The 22,249-nt window shown below is 66.6% G+C and overlaps 2 protein-coding genes and 1 long non-coding RNA gene across 7 annotated transcripts; 1 reads left to right on the top strand and 2 right to left on the bottom strand.

Annotated features, from left to right (window-relative positions):
* Positions 1–1,980: 1,980 nt before the first annotated feature.
* On the bottom strand, positions 1,981–15,029 carry LOC142825624 (branched-chain-amino-acid aminotransferase, mitochondrial-like). 2 transcript variants are annotated; one of them, XM_075917629.1, is made up of 11 exons: positions 13,515–15,029; positions 8,156–8,236; positions 7,630–7,830; positions 7,213–7,323; positions 6,863–6,982; positions 6,441–6,604; positions 5,611–5,753; positions 4,456–4,541; positions 3,323–3,463; positions 2,928–3,002; positions 1,981–2,698 (listed from the first exon to the last, which is right to left on the bottom strand). In XM_075917629.1, the coding sequence occupies exons 1-11, from the start codon at positions 13,557–13,559 to the stop codon at positions 2,660–2,662; spliced, it is 1,206 nt and encodes a 401-aa protein (XP_075773744.1). In that variant the 5' UTR covers positions 13,560–15,029; the 3' UTR covers positions 1,981–2,659. The 2 variants fall into 2 exon arrangements, with proteins under 2 accessions (XP_075773744.1, XP_075773745.1); XM_075917630.1 differs by lacking the exon at positions 13,515–15,029 and adding an exon at positions 13,185–13,396.
* Positions 9,774–21,866, top strand: LOC112544733 (uncharacterized). Of its 4 annotated transcripts, XR_012899986.1 has the most exons (5): positions 9,774–9,791; positions 10,644–10,781; positions 16,926–17,203; positions 18,293–18,397; positions 21,586–21,864. It is a non-coding gene; the product is annotated as an uncharacterized LOC112544733 (long non-coding RNA). The 4 variants fall into 4 exon arrangements; XR_012899987.1 differs by lacking the exon at positions 9,774–9,791 and having other exon boundaries at positions 10,641–10,781; positions 18,265–18,397; positions 21,586–21,866; XR_012899985.1 differs by lacking the exon at positions 9,774–9,791 and having other exon boundaries at positions 10,643–10,781; positions 21,586–21,865.
* Positions 17,262–22,220, bottom strand: HSD17B14 (hydroxysteroid 17-beta dehydrogenase 14). Its single transcript, XM_075917631.1, has 9 exons — positions 21,943–22,220; positions 20,563–20,607; positions 20,180–20,280; positions 19,770–19,836; positions 19,463–19,554; positions 18,967–19,071; positions 18,649–18,716; positions 18,086–18,182; positions 17,262–17,842 (listed from the first exon to the last, which is right to left on the bottom strand). Exons 1-9 carry the CDS (start codon positions 22,115–22,117, stop codon positions 17,693–17,695), a joined length of 900 nt encoding a protein of 299 aa, XP_075773746.1. The 5' UTR covers positions 22,118–22,220; the 3' UTR covers positions 17,262–17,692.
* Between the last annotated feature and the right edge of the window lie 29 nt (positions 22,221–22,249).

Raw genomic sequence — 22,249 nt, 5'->3', positions numbered from 1 at the left:
GAGGCCTGGGTCCCAGGCCTGGCACAGGCAGGCCCACCTGCCCAGCATCACAGCCTCATGCCAGGGTCTGGTGCCCCAGCCATGCCCAGTCCTGGCACTACAGGATCCCGGTGCCCCAGCCGCGCCGTGCCCAGCTGTGACACTACAGCCCCATGCCGGACCCTGCTGTCCAAGCTGTGCCGTGGCCAGCCCTGGCACCCGGCCCCACACTGGCTGCCAGTGCCTCAGCGGTGCCCAGCCTGGCCCTACAGCCCCTACTGGGCCCTGGGGTGCCCGCGTGGGTTTCTGCTGACTCAGTCACAGGCATGAGCTCATGGCCGAGGCCGGGCGCATGCGCGTATATGGGAGGGGGGGGGACTCGGCCTCGCTAGGACTTTGCCTGATACAGAGGGTGCCGTGCCAGGGCAAACATGACCCCAGCGGCCCGAGCCGCTGCGCCTGATGCAACTTTGCCTTCACTTCTGCCTGAGCCTCAGCAGCCGGCCCTCCTGCCTGTCCCCCAAAGGCCCGAGAGCGTCCCCCAAATCCGCACCCCCAGTCCCTTCCCCAGGACCCCACCTATAGTCCCAGGGATGCCCCCCAAGCCAACATCCCCAGCCCCCCCAAACCACCTATCCCAGGGCCAGCCCCTCACCCATAACCCCATGGCCGCCCCCCCAGTAACCCTAGGTCCCCCATCCCAGCCTGTATCTCCAGGGCTGGCCACCGAGCACCTGACCCCAGCACTCCCCCCCCCTTGTATCCATAGGGCCCTTCCCCCCCCCCCCCCCCCAGTTCTGGGAATGACAACGCACTTTTTGCTTCATCCCAAAGGAATGTGCCATCATGTGCCCAGCAACCCCCCCCATGACGACACCCTCCATCCATGCGGTGCATCCGCCCTTCCCCCCCCCCAAAAAACGTTCCAGGATGCGCTTCCGATCCCCCGCATCCGGGGCTGTGTCAGGTTGGGGGTGATGGATGCCTCGGTCCAGCCTCCCCCCGCGCCAGGTGGCTTCAATCTAAATATTTACACCCTCTCCTGCCCCCGGTGGGGCTGGTGCTATGGGGCGGAGGTGCGGGGGGGAAGGAAGGCAGCTGACCCTGGCCACAGACCAGCAAGGACCAAAGAGGTGAGGTAATGGGGGGAGGGGGAGGCGCAGAGGGAACAGGAGAAGAAACAGAAACACACGAGCAAAAAGCACAAAGGGAAAATCGGGAACAATGCGAACGAAGGAGAGAACGAAGGAAAAAGCGGGAAGGGCGCATGGAAAAACGAGGGCGCGTTTGCGACGCACAAGACAGACCCCAAGCAAACGGAGGAGAAACCACTCCCGAAACGAGCGGAGGGAACGAACACAGCCCGCGAGAGAGAGAGAGGGGTGAGAAGCTGGAAGGAACCGGAGAAGGGAGGGGAGTCTAGAACCGCCCTGCCAGCAGAGGAAAACCGTGACACGCGCACACCAGGCAGAAGGAACCGAGGCACCACGGCGGGAAGAGAAAACCCGCCAAACAAGCGGAAGGAGGGAGGGAGCCAAACAGGAGTAAGAAAGGAAGGAGAAGAAAAGAAAAGTTGGAGGAGGGAAGGGGGCCGGCCCGATGGCAGTGTGGGGGGGGGGGGGGGGCATGCCCCATGGGAAGTAGGGGGGCTCCATCAGAAGCGGGGAGCACAGCTCAGCCACTGTGGGGGAGAGAGGAACGGCCCCGCGCCGAGACAGCCAGGCCTGCCCCAGAGGGTACAAGACCCACGTTCCCCGAGTGTCTGGCCTGACGGGGCCCCACCTCGGTCCCCATGTGTCTGGGCAGCGCCCAGTCCCCCGATCTCGGTCTCCACTTGATCCCCGTGCGTCTGGGCAGCGGCCAGGCCGACAGGGCCCTGTGTGCAGTGGGGGGCGGGGTGGGGGGGGCGTCTGTGCAGGCGACGGGCCCCTGGTCTCAGCTGGGGGATCCCTCCAGTCACCTGCTCACCCCGTCCCCGACGCAGACTCGGGACCCGGCGGGTTGGTTCATTTCATTTAATAGAAAAGCTTTTCGGGGCAGCGCCCGGCACCTGGCGCCCGCGGGCAGCGGGGAGGGGGGGACGGGGGGGGTCGCCTGGCCCCAGAGACACAGGCCAAGCCCAGGGGAGCCCCCCGCTCGCTCAGCTGGTCTCAGCTCACCCCTCTCACGCACCCCCCGGCTGCTGGCCAATGGGGCGGTGGGGGGCGGGTGGGGGGAAGAGGCACAGGAATTGCATCATGGGATAGAAGACCCAGAAATCAATGCAACGGGTCGATTTGGTCTCCCACAATGCATTGCTCCTAGCTGCCCAGAGTGGCGGGATTACCCAGCAGGCCTTGCGCTGGCTCTGTGGGCAAAAGGGGGAGGGGGAGGCTTGTCCTAGTCCCAATCTGAAAGGGGCCAGGGGGAGGGGACACAGGCACTGGGCGGGGGGGGGGGGGGGAAAGAGTCTCTATCTCTCTATATTGCACTTTGAAAGGGGGGGGGCGTCCTATTCCACACACCCCCCTTCCCCCGCCGAAAGTCTTTGGGCTGCTGGGTCCTCCCAGGGCAGGGCCGGGTTTGCTTCTGCTCCTGGGGAGCTGGGGACCACAGGGGAGCGGGGGAAGGGGACGGTTGCTTTTGGGAGTGCTGAAGCCAAAGCCCCCCCCGGCACACGGGGGGCGGGGTCCGGTCCGGCTCAGACGGGCAGCACCCAATCACTGGGCACGCGGCCGTACTGCAAGACAGACAGACAGACGGGGGGGGGGGGTCAGAATCGGGCACGGACCCCCCCTTCCACAGCCTGGGGGCTCTATGTGGGGCCAGCCCCTTGGGAACCAGGCTGAGCCCCTGGCCCCCCGCCCTGAGGCCGGATGGGCGCCGAGGAAACCCCCACCCCCTCCCAGTCCCTGCCCTATGGACCCTGCCCTCCCCCCCCCCCCCCCCCCCCCCCCCCCGGGAGGTACCTGAATGTCTGTCAGCTCCTTCAGGAATCGCTTGGTCAGTTCAGGGCCGTTCTCCATGGTGGGGATGGGATAGGTCTGGAAGGAGACGAGATCTCATCAGCCTGGCCCCCCATGTCGCTCGCCCACCCCAGCCCCTTCCCCACCTGCCCCCCCAACCTCCCACGAGCCCAGCCCCCGTGTCCCTCTGGCCCCCCCAGGTTCCACGGCATCCACTCCACCCAGCCCACGCCCTTCCCCCCCCACGATCTCCATGGGACCTGACTCCCCCCACCCGGCCCCCTTGCTCCTGCGGCTTCTCCCAGCCCCGTCACCTCCCCCGTCCCCCCATGGGACCTGCCACCCCCCAGCAGACCCAGCCCCAGCCCAGCCCGCAGGCCCACAGCGCGGCGTCCCACCTGGCCCTGGTACAGGACGTGGCTCACGGGGGAGACGACGCAGGCCGTGCCGGAGCCAAACACCTCCCGGACCCGCTTCTCCTGCAGCCCCCGGAGCAGCTCCGCCATGGTGATGCAGCGCTCGGAGACCTTGAACTCACCCTGCAGGGGAGGAGATCCTTGGGGTGGGGGAGGAAGGCGCCCCCCAGTGCCAGGCAGGGGAAGATGGGGCACAGCTGGGGGAGGCAGCGCCCCCCGATGCCAGGCGGGGGGAGATGGGGCACGGCTGGGGGAGGCAGCGCCCCCTGGTGCCAAGCGGGGGGAGATGGGGCACGGCTGGGTGAGCAGCGCCCCCTGGTGCCAGGCAGGGGAAGATGGGGCACGGCTGGGTGAGCAGCGCCCCCTGGTGCCAGGCGGGGGGAGATGGGGCATGGCTGGGGGAGCAGCGCCCCCTGGTGCCAGGCGGGGGGAGATGGGGCATGGCTGGGGGAGGCAGCGCCCCCTGGTGCCAGGCGGAGGGAGATGGGGCATGGCTGGGTGAGCAGCGCCCCCTGGTGCCAGGCGGGGGGAGATGGAGCACGGCTGGGGGAGCAGCGCCCCCTGGTGCCAGGCGGGGGGAGATGGGGCACGGCTGGGGGAGCAGCGCCCCCTGGTGCCAGGCAGGGGAAGATGGAGCACGGCTGGGGGAGCAGCGTCCCCTGGTGCCAGGCAGGGGAGATGGGGCACGGCTGGGGGAGGGAGGCAGCGTCCCCTGGTGCCAGGCGGGGGGAGATGGAGCACGGCTGGGCGAGCAGCGTCCCCTGGTGCCAGGCGGGGGGAGATGGAGCACGGCTGGGGGAGCAGCGCCCCCTGGTGCCAGGCGGGTGGAGATGGAGCACGGCTGGTGGAGCAGCGCCCCCTGGTACCAGGCAGGGGAAGATGGAGCATGGCTGGGGGAGCAGCGCCCCCTGGTGCCAGGCAGGGGAAGATGGAGCATGGCTGGAGGAGGGGGGCAGCGCCCCCTGGTGCCAAGTGGGAGGGGTAAGATGGGGAAGGAAAGCAGGCCCCCACGTCGTGGGCACAGGCCCAGGGCCAGGGACCGAGCCGTGTCCCTCACAGCCCGGGAGTGGGGAAGGGGGGGAGAGAAGAGACACCCCCACCCCTCCCCCACTCACCCACTTGCGCCCCAAGTCCAGCAGACTCTGCCGAGTCACCCCGGGCAGAATGAGCCCGTTCAACGGGGGCGTCACCAGCTCCAGGTCTGGAAGGGAAAGATCCCGTCACACGCGCCCTCACGCCAGCGCCGGGCGGGGACACAGGGAACCCCCTGGGACGGGGCGCAGGGCAGCTAAACAGCCCTCTGGGGCTGGGCGTGAGGGGCTCAGGGACCCCGCTGGAGCAGGAGGAGGGGGATGGGCACCCAGGGACCCCTGAGAGGCAGGGGGAGGGGGATGGGCGCCCAGGGACCCCTGAGAGGCAGGGGGAGGGGGAGGGGCGCCCAGGGACCCCGAGAGGCAGGGGGAGGGGGAGGGGCGCCCAGGGACCCCTGAGAGGCAGGGGAAGGGGGAGGGGCGCCCAGGGACCCCAAGAGGCAGGGGAAGGGGGAGGGGCGCCCAGGGACCCCGAGAGGCAGGGGGAGGGGGAGGGGCGCCCAGGGACCCCGAGAGGCAGGGGTGGGACATAGGAACAGGGCACTTGGGAAATTCCCACGGCCAGGGGGTGCAGATGGGTACACGAGGACCTGCCCCCCGGGCAGAGTGTGGGGGGCCGGGTGGGTCACAGAGGCCGGGTCTAGGGCAGGGGCGAGCAATACGTTTGGAAGGGGGGGGGCTGCTTCACAAATTTCGGAAGCAGCCACGGGTGGACCCGGAAGGGGCGTGGCCTCGGGACAAAGGGGCGTGGCCTCGGGAAGAAGGGGTGGAGCTGAGAGCTACCCTGCCGGCAGCCATGCTCGGCCTGGGGTCCCTGCCCCCCGACTCCTGGCCAACGGAAGGGACCTGGAGCAGAGGGGAGGGGGCGGGGGGGGCGAGCCTCCTCCCAGAGCTGTCTGGGGCGGAGGCTTAAAATTCCCCCGAATTGGCTGGCAGCTCCCGGCCCCGCTGCCCACCTGGGGCCCGGCAGCCGCAAGCCCCGAACAGACGCAGCTGAAAGGGCTCCGGGCAGCCGAGGGCCAGCGGGACCCAGAGCTGGGAGCCCTTTCAGGGGCTTGATTCGCAGGCCTGGCGCCTTCCCAGGGCTGGTGGGGGGGGGGAGACAAGCCTAGGGGGATTGCACCGGGATGGGGGGCAGAGCCCCTGGGAACCTCGGGGGCAGGCCGGGGGGGGGCTCACCGCCCTGCGGGTCGCTCCAGAAGAGGAAGATGTTCATGGTGCCGACCTCGGTGAGCTGGTGGTCGTCGCCGTAGAGCCAGAGGGCCTGCTGGCACCCGGCCCGCACCGCCTCCGCCTGCACCAGGATGGTCGGCGCGTAGTTCCTGCCGGCGCAGCGAGGCACTTGAGAGCGGGCGCGGCCGGCGCACCACCCCCAGGGGCAGGCAGCAGCACTCAGGAGCCATGGTGGGGAGCAGCGCCCCCCAGTGGCCGGCAGGAGGCAGATGGGACATAGCCGAGGCAGGAGCAGCGCCCCCCAGTGGCCGGCAGGAGGGACACAGCCGAGGCAGGAGCAGTGCCCCCCAGTGGCCGGCAGGAGACAGAGGGGACACAGCCAGGGCAGAGCAGCGCCCGCCAGTGGCCGGCAGGAGGCAGAGGGGACACAGCCGGGGCAGGAGCAGCGCCCCCCAGTGGCCGGCAGGAGGCAGAGGGGACACAGCCGAGGCAGGAGCAGCGCCCCCCAGTGGCCAACAGGAGGCAGATGGGACACAGCCAGGGCAGGAGAAGCGCCCCCCAGTGGCCGGCAGGAGGCAGATGGGATATAGCCGGGGCAGGAGCAGCGCCCCCCAGTGGCCGGCAGGAGGGACACAGCCGAGGCAGGAGCAGCGCCCCCCAGTGGCCGGCAGGTGGCAGATGGGACACAGCTAGGACAGGAGCAGCGCCCCCCAGTGGCCGGCAGGTGGCAGATGGGACACAGCTAGGACAGGAGCAGCGCCCCCCAGTGGCCGGCAGGAGGCAGATGAGACACAGCCGGGGTAGGAGAGCGCCCCCTAGTGGCCAGCAGCTCTTACCCTGCCATCTTGTAGTCGCCAACACCCCCGGGCCAGGCGCGGACGTAACGCGGATCAGCCAGCAGCCCCACGGCGCCCATGGGGCCTGTCGCAAAGTAGGCCCCCACCGGTGACAGGATGATGTAGAGGAGGGCGTGGCCGGCCCGGGACACCCCCAGGGTCGGCTGCCGAGGGGAGCAAAGTGTGAGAACCGGTATCTCTATTTGCTCCCCGTCCCAGCACCCACGTGCAGAAGGTCTGGGGGAGCCCAGAGCTGGGTGCAGGGGAAGGGGTCAAGGTACCGGCAGGAGACAGATCAGAGGGAGACAGATCGGGGGGGGGGGGGGGGGTAGGCAGGGGGCAGAGCAACCAACAGGGGGCAGATGGGGAGGTGCAGGCAGGGGGTCGGCAGGATGCGGCCGGGGGCAGGCCTGGCTCCGCACCTCAGTGCTGATGAAGGTGGGCCGGATGTAGAGGCTGGCGCAGTCGGAGTGGGGCACCCAGTCCTGGTCGACGGCCACGAGGCGGCGGAGGCACTCCAGGAGCTGCTGCTGGTCGAAGAGCTGGGGAGAGGGGGCAGCGCTGGGGAGAGGGGGCAGCCCCCAGGGCCGGGAGAGAACCCAGGAGTCCGGGCTCCCGGCACCTCCCACCAGCTCTAACCGCTAGCCCCCACTCCCCTCCCAAAGCCAGGGTAGAACCCAGGCACCTGCCCGCCTCCCCCCCCCAGCCCCAAAGCTGCCCCAAGCAGGGGGCTACAATGGCCCCTTCTGGGCAACAGGGCCAGGCCACTCACCGGCAGGGAGGCCCGCGCGGCCGTGCGGTGCATGCGCTCCATGTTCAGCAGCGGGCGGAAGAGGCGGATGCGCTGGTCTTCGCCTCGGAACGCCTTCATCCCCTCAAAGAGCTGGGGGGGGGGGCAGCACCGTCAGTGTGGGGCACCAGGGGCAGCTAGCTGGTGAGATCCCCCCAGGCGGCCCCTCTTGGGGGAACTGGGTACCTGGGGACCCAATGCAGAGATGCGGCTGGCTCTGGGGTGGGGGATGGGTACCCGGGGGCCCAGCCCGGAGATGCGGCTGGCTCTGGGGTGGGGCGCTGGGTATATAGGGGCCCGGAGTGGAGATGCGGCCAGCTCTGGGGCGGGGCGGGGCCTCAGGATTTGCGGACACTGCCGGAGTAGCGGGGGGCAGGAAACAGGTCCCGGCCCACTCACCGCCACGGCATAGTGCAGGCTGGAGGAGGCAGGATGCAGGCTCAGGTTCTGGAAGGGTTTAATGTGGGGCCGGCCCCAGCCCTGCTCCTGGCTCCACTCCACGGTCAGCATGTGGTCCGTGAAATGCTTCCCGAACTGCAGGTTGGCCAGCGCCGGCTTCGGCTTCGGCTCTTTGGTCAGCTCCACCTGCAGGTCCGAGGCCTGGAAAAGAACCCAGGCGTCCTGGCTTCCTGCTCCCCGCTCTAACCACTAGCCCCCCCTCTCCTTCCGAGCCAGGGAGAGAACCCAGGAATCCTAGCTCCCCGCCCCCGCTCTAACCACTAGCCCCCTCCTCCTTCCGAGCCAGGGAGAGAACCCAGGAATCCTAGCTCCCCGCCCCCCGCTCTAACCACTAGCCCCCCCGCTCCACCTCCAAGCCAAGAAGGGAACCCAGGAGTCCAATTCCCTGCCCCCCTGCTCTAACCACTAGCCCCCGCTCCCCTCCCAGAGCCAGGGACTGAACCCAGGCGTCCGCGCTGGCACTAACCTTGAAGACGGTGCTGATGGGTCTCCGGGGGCAAACGGGCAGCAGGTGGTTCAGGGAGGCAGAGAACAGACCTGGCAGAACCTACGGGACCGAGGGACGAATGGCTGGGGGGGGGGCACGTAGGGGAACCCCTACTTACAGGGGTGCAGGCCCCTGCCCTCCATAGCTCAGCACCCCCTAGAGGCAGGGGGCCAGCCCTGCCTGCCAAGGGAGAGCGCCCCCTGCTGCCCCCCCCAGGCCAGCCCTGGGAGTCCGAACCAGCCCTGCCCCCATCACTCTCTGACCCACTTTCTGAGCAAACGGGGGTTAATGTGTAACCCGGCTCCCTACAGGGAGAGGGGCCAGGGCCACAGGCCGGGGGCGCCCCACAAGGTCCCGAGGGAACGGCTATTCCCCCCCCCCCACAGGGAAGTGGGCACCGCGGGCACCGTGCCAGCCACCTCACAAAGGGCCCCTCATTGGGGATGCAGCAGGCAGCGCCAGGCGTGGGAACCTGTCCCCGTCAGCAGGATCGGCTGCTCGCCGGCCCCCCCCACACATCTCCCTCCTCCCTCCGGGCTGGACTTCGCTCCCCGCCCGGCTGCGCTGGCTGCCACTCGGAGCCGGGGCTCACGCCGCAGGGACGCCGCAACCTGGATCCTCGGTGAGTTTCTCCCCCCGCAGCCTGCGACGCCTGGGTTTGCAGCCAGCCCCCCCAGACTCGCCCCCAGGTTCAGGGCAGATTCCACCCTGTGCTGGACTCTTGGGTTTCCAGCCAGCCCCCCGAAACCACAGCATCTGGGGACACGGTAAATCCCACCCCCCAATCCCTGGGCTCACAGCCACCACCCCCAAACCTCCAGCCTCTGGGTCCCTGGTAAATCACCCCCAGTCCCTGGGCTCACAGCCAGTCCCCCAAAACCTCCAGCCTCTGGGTCCCTGGTAAATCACCCCCAGTCCCTGGGCTCACAGCCAGCCCCCCCAAACCTCCAGCCTTTGGGTCCCTGGTAAATCACCCCCAGTCCCTGGGCTCACAGCCAGCCCCCCAAAACCTCCAGCCTCTGCGTCCCTGGTAAACCACCCCCAGTCCCTGGGCTCACAGCCAGCCCCCCAAAACCTCCAGCCTCTGGGTCCCTGGTAAGTCACCCCCAATCCCTGGGCTCACAGCCACCACCCCCAAACCTCCAGCCTCTGGGTCCCTGGTAAATCACCCCCAGTCCCTGGGCTCACAGCCAGCCCCCCCAAACCTCCAGCCTCTGCGTCCCTGGTAAGTCACCCCCAATCCCTGGGCTCACAGCCAGCCCCCCCAAACCTCCAGCCTTTGGGTCCCTGGTAAATCACCCCCAGTCCCTGGGCTCACAGCCAGCCCCCCAAAACCTCCAGCCTCTGCGTCCCTGGTAAATCACCCCCAGTCCCTGGGCTCACAGCCAGCCCCCCCAAACCTCCAGCCTTTGGGTCCCTGGTAAATCACCCCCAGTCCCTGGGCTCACAGCCAGCCCCCCCAAACCTCCAGCCTCTGGGTCCCTGGTAAATCACCCCCAGTCCCTGGGCTCACAGCCAGCCCCCCAAAACCTCCAGCCTCTGGGTCCCTGGTAAATCACCCCCAGTCCCTGGGCTCACAGCCAGCCCCCCAAAACCTCCAGCCTCTGGGTCCCTGGTAAATCACCCCCAGTCCCTGGGCTCACAGCCAGCCCCCCCAAACCTCCAGCCTCTGGGTCCCTGGTAAGTCACCCCCAATCCCTGGGCTCACAGCCACCACCCCCAAACCTCCAGCCTCTGGGTCCCTGGTAAATCACCCCCAGTCCCTGGGCTCACAGCCAGCCACCCAAACTCTCCTAGTCTGGCTACATGGTAAATGTCCCCAATTCCTGGGTTAATGGCAACTTCCCCCCAACCTCTAATGTTGGGGTACATGCTAAATTGCCCCAAATGACCAAGTTCACAGCCAGCCCCCCCTCTGAACCTCCAGCCTCTGGGTCCCTGGTAAATCCCCCCAATTCCTGGGTTCAAAATCAGCCCCCCCCCAATCTCCAATATCTTGATACATTGTAAAAAAAACCAATTCATTGGCCCGGAGCCTGCTCTACAAACCTCCGCTGTGCGGGTCCACGGTAAATCCCCCCCCCCGCCACGTTCTTGGGTTCAAGCCGCCCCCAAACCAGCAGCCTCTGGGTACCTGCTAAACCCTCCCCGATTCCTGGTTCACACCCAGCCCCCAATTCTCATCACAACGTTTATTGGACTCTTGTAAATTCTCTCCCCTCACTAAGAACTGCCCCCCATGGGCTGGTCCAAAGGGCCCGGGGTCCCCTAAACAAGACACGGACCCTGTCTCCAGCTGGGCGCCCCCCCAAACCCGCCCCCTGCCTTGCACCATGGGGCACTGCCCCCCCCCCCCCGCCCTGCCTCACCTCCCCATCCCCTGCAGCCTGCCCACCAGGCACAAGGTGCCACCCTTCACCCCATTTCCCATCATGCTCTTGGGGGGGGTCATTCCATGTCCACCCAGGTTGATGCCAGTGGCACCTGTCTGGTTCCAGGTGCTGACAGGCCCCAAAGCGGGGCCAAGCCAGGGGCATGTGGGTCCCGCCAGCCCCCAGCGCCTCTCCGCCGGGCAGCCTGGACAGCACAGCTCGGAGGCGCCTAGGTCAGGAGCGAGGGGCACCCAGGGCTGGGCTGGCAGGGGCTGTGGGTCAGGAGTGGGGGGCACTGGCAGGGCTGGGGGAGCCCAGGGTTGGGATGGCAGGGGCTGTGGGTCGGGAGTGGGGGGCACCGGCAGGGCTGGGGGAGCCCAGGGCTGGGCTGGCAGGGGCTGTGGGGCAGGAGGGAGGGGCACTGGCAGGGCTGGGGGAGCCCAGGGTTGGGCTGGCAGGGGCTGTGGGGCAGGAGGGAGGGGCACTGGCAGGGCTGGGGGAGCCCAGGGCTGGGCTGGCAGGGGCTGTAGGGCAGGAGGGAGGGGCACCAGTAGCACTAGGAGGGGCTGGGGGCAGGAGTGGAGCTAAGGGGACCCCCCCCACACACCCCTGATCCAGCCCAGCCGCCAGCCAGAGAGGTTGAGCGGCGCCCCCTAGTGGCCCTTTCAGGGACCACCTGTTTCCAGGCACCTGGCTCCCTCCTGACCTTCCTCCACCTGACATGCCCTGGAGCCTGAGCACGTGGCTTTGCCTGTCCCCCGCCAGGGAGCCACCGTCCTGCCCCCCCCCCCCCGCCATACGGAGCTCAGCACACGGGGCGAGGGCATCCGCTGGGGATCCCGGGTGCACGGAAATCACCATCCCCCACCCAGCTCCGGGAGAAAGGCCGGAGCCTCCCGCCGCCCACCCCGGCACAAGGCCCAGCTGCTCTAGGGCTGCCCCTCCCCCCCCACGGGGTAGGGATGCGACAGCGCAGTCGAGACCCGAGTAACCCACAAGCAGAAGCAGCTCGGTGAAGGCTCCAGACTCCCACCCGCCCCCCCACCTTGCCAGTAAAGTTTCCAGCAGGCGGGCCGGCAGCCCGGCTCACACCGGGTCCGGAAACTCAGCCCCCCCCCCCAACAGCGGCTGCTGCCACCCCGCGCTGCTGCCTCTATCGGGGCGACAGGCAGCGGGTCTGCGAGGCGAGCTGGGTTTTAAACGGGCTCCCCTCGTCTGGCCCCCCGCCCTGCTGCCTCTGATACAGCAGCAGCACGGAGAGGTGGGGGGCTCCTAGGGGGCGGGGCCAGAGCGCACTGGCTCCCCCCTGCCCCGGGGACTATAAAATAATCGAGTAACCGGTAAGAATTCATGAGGTTTATCGACTAGTCAATTAACTGATATTTAATGACCCTAACACAGGGGCAGCCCAGCTCCCAGGGGCTAATACAACAAATCATTAATAGCCACCGGTGCCCCTCACTCCTGACCTGCACCCCCGTCAGCCCAGCCCTGCCCCCCCAGCCCTGCTGGTGCCCTCACTCCTGCCCCACAGCCCCCCTGCCCTGCCGGTGCCTCTCACTCCTGCCCCCCAGCCCCCCTGCCCTGCCGGTGCCCTCACTCCTGCCCCACGGCCCCCCTGCCCTGCCCCCCCAGCCCTGCTGGTGCCCTCACTCCTGCCCCCCGGCCCCCCTGCCCTGCCGGTGCCCCTCACTCCTGCCCCCCGGCCCCCCTGCCCTGCCGGTGCCCCTCACTCCTGCCCCCCGGCCCCCCTGCCCTGCTGGTGCCCTCACTCCTGCCCCACAGCCCCTCTGCCCTGCCGGTGCCCCTCACTCCTGCCCCCCAGCCCCCCTGCCCTGCTGGTGCCCTCACTCCTGCCCCACGGCCCCCCTGCCCTTCCCCCCCAGCCCTGCCGGTGCCCTCACTCCTGCCCCACGGCCCCCCTGCCCTGCCCCCCCAGCCCTGCTGGTGCCCTCACTCCTGCCCCACAGCCCCCCTGCCCTGCCGGTGCCCCTTACTCCTGCCCCCCAGCCCCCTGCCCTGCCGGTGCCCTCACTCCTGCCCCACGGCCCCCCTGCCCTGCCCCCCCAGCCCTGCCGGTGCCCTCACTCCTGCCCCACGGCCCCCCTGCCCTGCCCCCCCAGCCCTGCTGGTGCCCCTCACTCCCCACCTACACCCCCTGCCAGCCCAGCCTCTGCCAGCTCAGTCCAGCTGGTGCCCCTCACTCCCGACCTGCACCCCCGTCAGCCTAGCCCAGCCCAGCCCTACTGGTGCCCCTCACCCCCCTGCCTTGCCTCCCCCAGCCCTGCTAGTGCCCCTCACTCCTGCCCCGCCCCCCCAGCCCTGCTGGTGCCCCTCACTCCCCACCTACACCCCCTGCTAGCCCAGCCTCTGCCAGCCCAGTCCAGCTGGCGCCCCTCACTCCCGCCCTGCAGCCCCGTCAGCCCAGCCCAGCCCAGCCCTACCCCCCCCCCGCTGGTGCCCCTCACCCCCCCTACCTTGCCCCCCCCCCAGCCCTGCTAGTGCCCCTCACTCCTGCCCCGCCCCCCCAGGCCTGCTGGTGCCCTTCCCTCCCGCCCCGCAGCTCCTGCCCGCCCAACCCTGCCCCGTGTTCCCACTTTGTACGGAGAGCTCAAAGCGCTGGGCCAAGGCCGTACCTCCGCTTCCATTGTTCAGAAGGGGAAACTGAGGCAGGGGCTTTCCCGTGGCCCAGCCAGGAACCAAACCCGCCTTTGTCCTGCGCCTCCCGCCAGGTCCCGCAGCCTCCCGGGCGCTAATAGCCCGGGACAGGGACACGGGGTAACCCGGGTCACGCCCCTGCCCCCACCCGGGTGCGGGGGGACTGGATCAGCCCCTTGCAGCCCCCTCGTGCCCCCCTTCCCCCCCCGCCCAGGTGCGCCCTTGGGAGGCGGAAACGGGACAGGAACAAGTTCAAGAAGAGAGGGGGGGGGCGCGTCGGGACTGCGGGGGGGAGGGAGCGGACTCACCCTCCCGCGGGCCCCGATCCGGGCCCGAACCCCCACCGCTGCCATGGCCGGTGCCGCCGCCTAATGGGGCCGAGCCGGGCCGGGCCGCGGCGGCGCGTGCAAGGCTCCGCCTCGCCCCCCCTCCTCTATTCCTGGCTCCGCCTCGCCCCCCACCGGGAGAGCTGGGTTGGGGGCAGCAGGGGGTGGGGCGGGAGCAGATGGAAGCAGGAGAGGGGGAGGGAGAAAGATGGGGGGCCACAGCCCCCCCCTGGATTTTTTCAAAGCCTACCCCCACCGCAAAAGTTCTTGGGGGGGGGCGTCCAATCAGAACCGCTCCCTCCTCCCACACCCCCCCATGTAGCCAATGGCTGGGCAGCTCCCGCCTCCAGGGTGTAGCTGGCCCCGCCCCCTCACCCCGCTGTCGGCTGATTCTCCCGGTTCCTGGTACGGGGGGGACCCCACGATACCCCAGGCAGAGGGGGGGGATCTAGCAGTTAGCAGCTCAGACTTCCTGAGGTTTCCCCTCCCCCCGCCCCACATCTGCAGTCCAGACCCCCCCAAACACAGGGCCACTAGGCTGGGATCAGCTGCTCACAGCACCTGCCCTGCTGCGTGTCTGCTGGCACAATTAGCCACCCAATTAGCCCCGGGACTGTGCTAATGAACCCCTCCCCCGGCCCTCAGGAGCCCAGGGAAACAGGCCTGGAGAGAATAGAGCCTGTAATAGATTTAGTGAGCAGCTCGCTGCCTCCTCCTCTGCGAGGGCAGAGCTGGTTCTCCTGCCCTCACTCTCCCAGCCCAGACATGCAGCCACCTCTGGGGTGGAGCCTGCGGGGCTCTTTAGAGATCCCAAGGCCAGAAAGGCCCACGCATGGTCTAGGCTGAGCCTGGGCTGGCACCGGCCAGCGAATGACCCTGGAACAGTTCCTGTTTGTCTAGCATCAGCGGCCAGCTGTCCAGTTCACCCCGCGCCACGAGGCTTCCCCATTGACAGGCCCGTGGTGAGACCCGTCGTTCAGCCAGCTTTTCGTCCCTTTAACACGGGCGGCAGCAGGAGCTCAAAATCCCTCCAGGGCCGAGAACCACTGGGCAGGGGGCTGGCGCATCAAAGCTGGCCCCTGCATCGCCCAAACGTAGCATCCCAAAAAAAGGCCAAGTTAGGGTAACGGGCTCTACTGTCCATAGAGTCGCATTGCACAGCTTTACGGACATCATGTCTTTCTTCATTGAGGCCTGGATCCACTGTTATCTGACCCAAGGTCAGGGGGTGAGCGCCCCTTTGCAAGAGCCTGGCCCAACGTCAGCTTGCACTCCACAGAGCTGGGGGAGGACAGCAATGGAGAGAGTTTGCCGGCTGCTTTTGGGAGTGGTGCAGGGTCAGGGCAGGGCCCAAGCCACCTGGGGTAAATGGAGCCCAGCTGGAGACAGCATTCCAAACCCCGCCCCAGTCCTGAACCCCTCCTGCATCCCACACCACTGCCCTAGAATCATAGAGTCCCAGGCTTGGAAGACACCTCAGGAGTCATCAAGTCCAGCCCCCCCCCCCCCCCCCCCCCCAAAGCAGGACCAACCCAACTCAATCAGCCCAGCCAGGGCTTGGTCAAGCCGAGACTTAAACACCTCTAGGGATGGAGATTCCACCCCTCCCTAGGGAACCCGTCCCAGCGCGTCCCACCTCTCCAGCCTCTTTGGAACCTCTTTAGAAGTTGAAGGCTGCTATCGAACCCCCCTCCCTCCTCCCCCCCGCACTCTTCTCTTCTGCAGACTAAAGCCCAAATCCCTCAGCCGCTCCTCACAGGTCATGTGCTCCAGCCCCCTCATCATTATGGTTGCCCCCCGCTGGACCTCTCCACTGTGTCCACATCCTTTTGTAGCAGGGGGCCCAGAACTGGACACAACACTCCACATGTGGCCTCGCCAGTGCCAAATAAAGGGGAATAAACACATCTCTGGATCTGCTGGCAATGCTCCTCTTAATGCAACCTAATATGCCATTAGCCTTCTTGGCTACAAGGACACACTGCTGACTCATATCCAGCTTCTCATCCACTGTAAGCCCCAGGGCCTTTTCTGCTGAACGGCTGCTTAGCCAGTCAGTCCCCAGCCTGGAACAACGCTTGGGATTCTTCCGTCCCAAGGGCAGGACTCTGCTTTTATCTTTGTTGAATCTCATCCAATTTCTCTTGGCCCAATCCTCCAACGTGTCTAGGTCACTCTGGATCCTATCCCTGCCCTCCAACGTATCTACCTCTCCCCCTAGCTTAGTGTCATCCACAAACCTGCTGAGGGTGCAATCCATCCCCTCAGCCAGGTCACTCATAAAGATGTTGAACAAAACTGGCCCTAGAACCGAATCTTGGGGCACTCCGCTAGAAACCGACCGCCATCCTGACATCGAGCCATTGATCACTACCCGCTGGGCCCGACAATGTAGCCAGCTTTCTATCCACTGATCCAATCCATATTTCCTTAACTTGCTGGCAAGAATATTGTGGGAGACCGTATCGAAAGCTTTGCTAAAATCAAGGTATATCACAGCCACTGACTTCCCCATTTCCACACAGCCAGTCATAGAAGCTCATCAGATTGGTCAGACAGGACTTGCCCTTCGTGAATCCATGTTGGCTATTCCCGATCACTTTCCCCTCTTCCGAGGGCTGCAAAATCGATTCCTTGAGGATCCCCTCCAGGATTTTTCCGGGGGTACGGCTGACGGGTCTGAGGCTGACTTCCCTTTTTTAAAGATGGGTGCTATATTTGCCTTTTTCCAATCATCCAGGACCTCTCCCGATCTCCACGAGTCTTCAAAGATAGTGGCCAAAGGCTCCGCAATAACATCTGCCCACTCCCTCGGTACCCTCGGATGCACTAAATCTCGACCCACAGATTTGTGTATGTCCAGCTTTTCTAAAGAATTGTTCTTTCTCCACCGAGGGCTGCCCACCTCCTCACTGCCTAGTGCAGCAGTCTGGGAGCTGACCTTGTCTGGGAAGACAGAGGCAAAGAAAGCATTGAGTACTTCAGCTGTTCCCACATCATCTGTCACTGAGTTACCTCCCTCATCCAGTAGGGGACGCACACCCTCTCTGATCACCTTCTTCTTGTTAACATGCCTGTCGAAACCTTTCTTCTTACCCTTCACCCCCAGCACCCAAACTCCCTCCCAGGGCCTGCACCCCCTCCTGCACCTCAACTCCCTGCCCCAGGCTCAGCTCAGAACCCCTCCCACACTCCAAAGCCTTTAGCACAAGATCAGTGTCCGAACCCCTGTCCCCTGAACCCCAGCCCCCTGCCTGATAGTGAGGGAGGATGGGGTGAGCAGGGGCAGGGCCTCGGAAAAAGGGGAGGGAAGGAGGTGGGGCCAGGGATTTTGGGTTTGAGGTGGATCCCAAATCGCACTTAAATCCAAAATAGCGATCTCATGCTTAAAAGGCTTGGAGGCCCTGCCCTCGTACTCCGCAGCGCATTGATAATCAAGGTTAAAGGGCCCTGGCGTGCCTCGGCCAGCTCCTTTCAAACTCTTGGATTCCGCCCTGCACGCACACCCAACGCAAGCCCACGGATGCAGCTACTGGTGAGATTGCAGGGCTCCCGCAACGAGTGAGGCCATGGCCAGTGGACTGGGCCAAGAACCGCAACAGTGGAAGCAGCCAGATGTCGGGCCACCGCTCACTAGAGCCCAGCGTGGGCGGCTCCTCCAGCGGCGCAAGGTGATGGGGCTGCGGCAGAGACACCCCCGCCCCCAAATAAAAGTCAACGGACACAATATCAGCTGGCAAAGCATCTGTATTAGCCACATGAGACCGGGGGGGGTCTCCCCTCACTGCCCCGGGGCCCGGACAGAGATGGGGGTTACGGTCGCTGCCCACACCCCCCTCCAGTGGAGATTGGGGTCTCCTGTCACTAGCCGGGCCCCCCTTGGAGAGTGAGTGCTCCCTCCTTGCCCACTAGAAAGGCAACCTATGCAGGCACAGCCTGGACCTCTGAGAGGGGAGCGGTGGCTAGTGGTTAGCGTGGAGCCAGGACTCTCCCCAGGTTCGGGAGGGGAGGGGAGGAGGGACTGGCTTACTGGGTTTATGCTCAGCATTTTGAACCCTAATCATTCAAACCCGTCCGGGGGGGGGGGGTAAACTGAGAGCCAGAACCAGGGGAGAGAACCTGGGAGTCCTACCCCCCCTGCTCCGCCTCCCCTCTGCCCCCTAGCTGGCACCCAGCCAGCTCTTGGGCCCATAGGCCAGCTCAGCCCCCCCGCTCAACAGGAGGTCGATCCCGGTGCAGAAGGTGCCCTCGGCGGCCAGGTAGATCGCGGCCAGGGCACACTCCTCGGCGGTGCCCATCCGGCCCAGCAACTGTGCAGGGGGGGGGGGGGGGAGATTGTCAGTCACTGCTCCCTCCTCTGCCCTCCCCTAGCCCCTCTCGACCCTGGTCCCCCTCGTCCACCCTCCAGGCCTCCACCCCGCCCCTTCCCGCACTGGGCTCCCCCTCCTGCCCTCCAGTTTCCTGCCCCCTCCCCCGCCAGCTGCCCCCCACCTGGGTTATGGCACCCCCCCATCCCCCACTTTCTCCCCCCAGCCCCCATATCATCCGCTTGCCTGGGCATCCTTCCCAGCCTGGATCGTGGCCTTGGGATTGGCAGTCTGTCCAGCTGCTTCCGCCCACATGGGGGTCCAGATGTTCCCAGGAGAGATGCTGGAGTGGGAGGGGGGGGAAGGGGGAAGACAATGTAGCACCACATGTGCTCTCAAATGCTCACCCCCTGCCTCATCACAAGGCTAGCGCTGTGCACTTCCCCACAACAGTGCCTTCCGACCAGGATCACCCCTGGGGGCTGCAAACTTCCCTGCAGCAGTGCCCTGAGTGAAGGACACCTCCAAGCTGCCCTGCGACAGTGCTCCCCCAGGCAGGTAAGTCTCTCCAGCGCTGCGAGCTTCACCGCAGCAGTGCCCCCAACCGGTGGCCATGCTGCGAGCTTCCCTGCAACAGTGCCCGAGGCGGTGACAATCCCAGATGCTGCGAGCTTCCCCACGGCAACGCCCTAAGGTGGGAACACCCACTGGCGCTGTGAACTTCCCCGTGACAGTGCCCCCGACCGCTGACGATCCCGGATGCTGCGAGCTCTCCCGTGGCAGGACGCCCCGGGGAGGTTCCAAGATACCTGTTAACTCGCACCCCATATCTGCTCTCGTCCACCGCCATGGCCTTCGTCATTGCTGTCACCGCGCCCTGGGGACAGACTCCAGATCGAGGGGCTGTCAGGGACTCCGCCCCTCCCGCTCCCCCCTGCGAAACACCAGATCCCAGGTGGGGGGATGGGTCTGTGCTGAGTGACCCCCCCCTCCCCACCAAACGGTCTGCTCAGCAATAGCTACAGGCACAGGACAGCTGGGTTCTCCTCCTCCTCCGGGAGGGGAGTGGGGGCTAGTGGTTAGAGCAAGGGGGGCAGGGGCCAGGACTCCCCTGAGTCTACCCGTACCTTGGTGGCGACGTAGGGAACCGCCTGCCTCTGTCCGATGATGCCCACGAGACTGGAGATGTTGATGATGTTGCCTCGGGTCTCCCGTAGAGAGGGCAGGGCGGACTGCACCAGAGACGTGAGAGACAGGTGGGGGAGAGGCAGCTGCTTCTGGGGCACGGCACTGGGGACGGGCACATTAGAACCCCTCCCGGGCCCTGGGATGCAGCTGGCTCTGGGGTGGGAGCTGGGATTACAGGAACCCCCCCCCCCCCGGCTCTGGGGTGGAGCACGGGGCCTCGGTATACAGGAGCCCCTCCCTAGCCCTGGGATGCAGCTGGTTCTGGGGTGGGAGCTGGGGGCTGGGATTACAGGAACCCCCCCCCCAGCTCTGGGGTGGAGCACGGGGCCTCGCTATACAGGAGCCCCTCCCTAGCCCTGGGATGCAGCTGGCTCTGGGGTGGGGCAAGGGGCCTGGGTTTCTGGGAGCCCCTCCCAGGGTGGGGGCAACTCTCACCTTTGCCATCAGGAAGTAGCCGACCAGGTTGAGGTCGAGAAGGGCCCGGAAATGCTGGGCGGTGACGTCGTCAATTTGCTCCTCAGGAGGATCTGCGGGTGGGGGGTGAAAAGTGGGACTCCGGCCCCAAACCCCCTCCCCTCCCGACTCAGACTTGGGATCCCCATTTCCCCTTCCGTCAAGTCCGCGGGGCCCCCCATGACACCCCTTTATGGCCCTTGAGCCCCCCAGCTCAGGGGTTCCCCCCACACTCCCGGGCTGCCCCAGGGGCCCCCCCTCCTGTCCCCCAATGGGGGGGGCCACTCACGGCGGCCGGCGTTGTTCACCAGGCAGTCGATACGGCCGTAGCGCTTCAAGGTCACCGCGATCAGCGCCTGGGGGGCAGGAGAACGGGTGGGGGGTTGCGGGGGGCAAGGGGAGCAAGAGGCTGGGTGTGGGAGGGGAGGGAGGATGTGGGGGAATCGGGCAAGGTGGGGGCAGAGATGGAGGTGGGGGGAGCAGGGAGATGGGTGTGGGGATGGGGAAGAAGGAATTGGGGGTCCAGAGCAGGACACAGGTGGGGGGAATTTGACCCACTGGGCCCCAAGCTGAGGTTCCCCCCCCCCCAGTATTGCCCATCCCCCCACAGAAAGCACAGAGAGTAATATACACTTGCTGCATCTGCCCCTCCCCCACCCTGGAGCAGACCCCCCCCCCCGTACCACTTCCCCCACCCACCTGGATCTCCTCTTCGCTGGTGACATCACAGGGCTGGAAATGGGGCTCTCCAGGGCCCCCCGCTTCCTGCAGCTCCTGCTCCAGGGCCCGCCCCATGGCCTCTGCAAGGGAAAGGGGGCTATGGAGCACAGACACCAAACATGGGGTGGGGAGACTATCCAGGAAAGGGGGGGGAACCGGTTCTGGCAGGAGGACGGATTTCGGGAGCCGAGAGAGAACTATTCTCCCCCTCCCCCATCAGCACAAGGAGACTAGTCCCTCCCCCCCACCCCCCCAGGCTGCCAACTTCGGCCACAGGGGTCCCAGTAGGGATGTGAATGGTTAACCAATTAAACGGGATTTTACGTCCCTCACCCCCAGAAACACAGGGAGCAATCTCTCACCTTCAGCTTGGGGGGCACAGAAGACCACATTGGCTCCCTGCCGAACTGGGGGGGAGGGGACAAAGCGGGGTGCAACAGGGGATGGAGAAGCACATGGGGGAGGGAGATGAGAGAATCAAGTTAGCAGTAAAAACACCAGCACCAGTAAATCCCCAAGCGCTGCGAGCTTCCCCATAGCAGTGCCCCTAGACAGGAACTTCCCCCTGGTGCTGCGAGCTTCCCCATAGCAGTGCCCCCAGACCGGGACACACACAGAGCAACGTGAACTTCCCCCCAGCAGTGCCCCTAGACGGGAACTTCCCCCTGGTGCTGCGAGCTTCCCCCCAGCAGTGCCCCCAGACAGGGACACGCCCCCCCTTCACCCAGGAATGTGAACTTCCCCCCAACAGTGCCCCTAGACGGGAACTTCCCCCTGGTGCTGCGAGCTTCCCCCCAGCAGTGCCCCCAGACAGGGACACGCCCCCCTTCACCCAGGAATGTGAACTTCCCCCCAGCAGTGCCCCTAGATGGGAACTTCCCCCTGGTGCTGCGAGCTTCCCCCCAGCAGTGCCCCCAGACAGGGACACGCCCCCCTTCACCCAGGAATGTGAACTTCCCCCCCAACAGTGCCCCTAGACTGGAACTTCCCCCTGGTGCTGCGAGCTTCCCCCCAGCAGTGCCCCCAGACAGGGACACGCCCCCCTTCACCCAGGAATTTGAACTTCCTCCCAGCAGTGGCCCTAGATGGGAACGTCCCGCGTGGTGCTGCGAGCTTCCTCACAGCAGTGCCCGTGGGAGACGATGCAGCTCTGCTGACCCCTGCTGGCCAGCCCCACACATCTCAAGATACATTAATCTCAACTCGTCCCCCCCACGTCTCCACTGAACAAGGGGATGGAGGGGGAGGGGGAGGGGGAGGGAGGAGGGGAAGGAAGGGGAAGACCCCCCCAATAAGTCCAGTCTCCCCGTTAGCAGCGGAGTTTGGGGGCTGCAGGGGGTTCGCTGCCGCGTTCTTCACCCATGGCCCCTCCCCCCATCTCCCAGGGTCAGCGACCGGCCGAATAGATGGACACGGGACAGACAGACAAAGTCCACGAAGATGCCAGACGCAGCCCAACCTTGGAGTCTGCCCCCCACTCCCAGCCCCCCAGGAGCCCCACATCCACCCTCTTGCAATGTCCCAGCCCCCCACAAATCTCCCCTGATCCCCTCCGCAGGGCTCTGCTCCCCCACGGCCGCCTCCGCCCCCCTACTGCCCCCCCTTCCCCAAGCTTCCTCACCCCGCTGCAGCCCCCCCCCGCAAGCCCCTTGCCCCAGAAGCGCCCCCCCCCGCAAGCCCCTGGCCCCAGAAGCGCCCCCCCCCCCGCAATGCCCCCAGCCCCCCTGCAGGTCCCCCCGCACCAAACTCCTTCACGATGGCCGCGCCGATGCCGCGGCTGCCCCCGGTGACAATGGCCACCCGGCCCGGGTAGCGCAGCCCCGAGGCCATGGTGCTGGGCGCACCCGGGCTCGCAGCTGCTCGGGGCGAGGGAAAAAGGGAAGCTGCTGCCCGCAGGGCACATGAGGGGCGGTGCATCCTGGGAAATGTAGTCCTGTCCGGCGGGGGCGGGGCATCCTCCCTCTAGGGGGCCGCTCCCACCCGGCCACAGGGCAGGGCCTGGCTGGCTATGGGGGGCAGGGGATTTGTCTGGGCAATAAAGTTTCAGAG

The sequence above is a fragment of the Pelodiscus sinensis genome, unplaced genomic scaffold, assembly GCF_049634645.1.
Source record: "Pelodiscus sinensis isolate JC-2024 unplaced genomic scaffold, ASM4963464v1 ctg125, whole genome shotgun sequence".
Classification (NCBI taxonomy): Eukaryota; Metazoa; Chordata; order Testudines; family Trionychidae; genus Pelodiscus; species Pelodiscus sinensis.
Note: the sequence above shows the minus strand (reverse complement) of the source record. Positions and strands in the feature narration are given on the sequence as shown.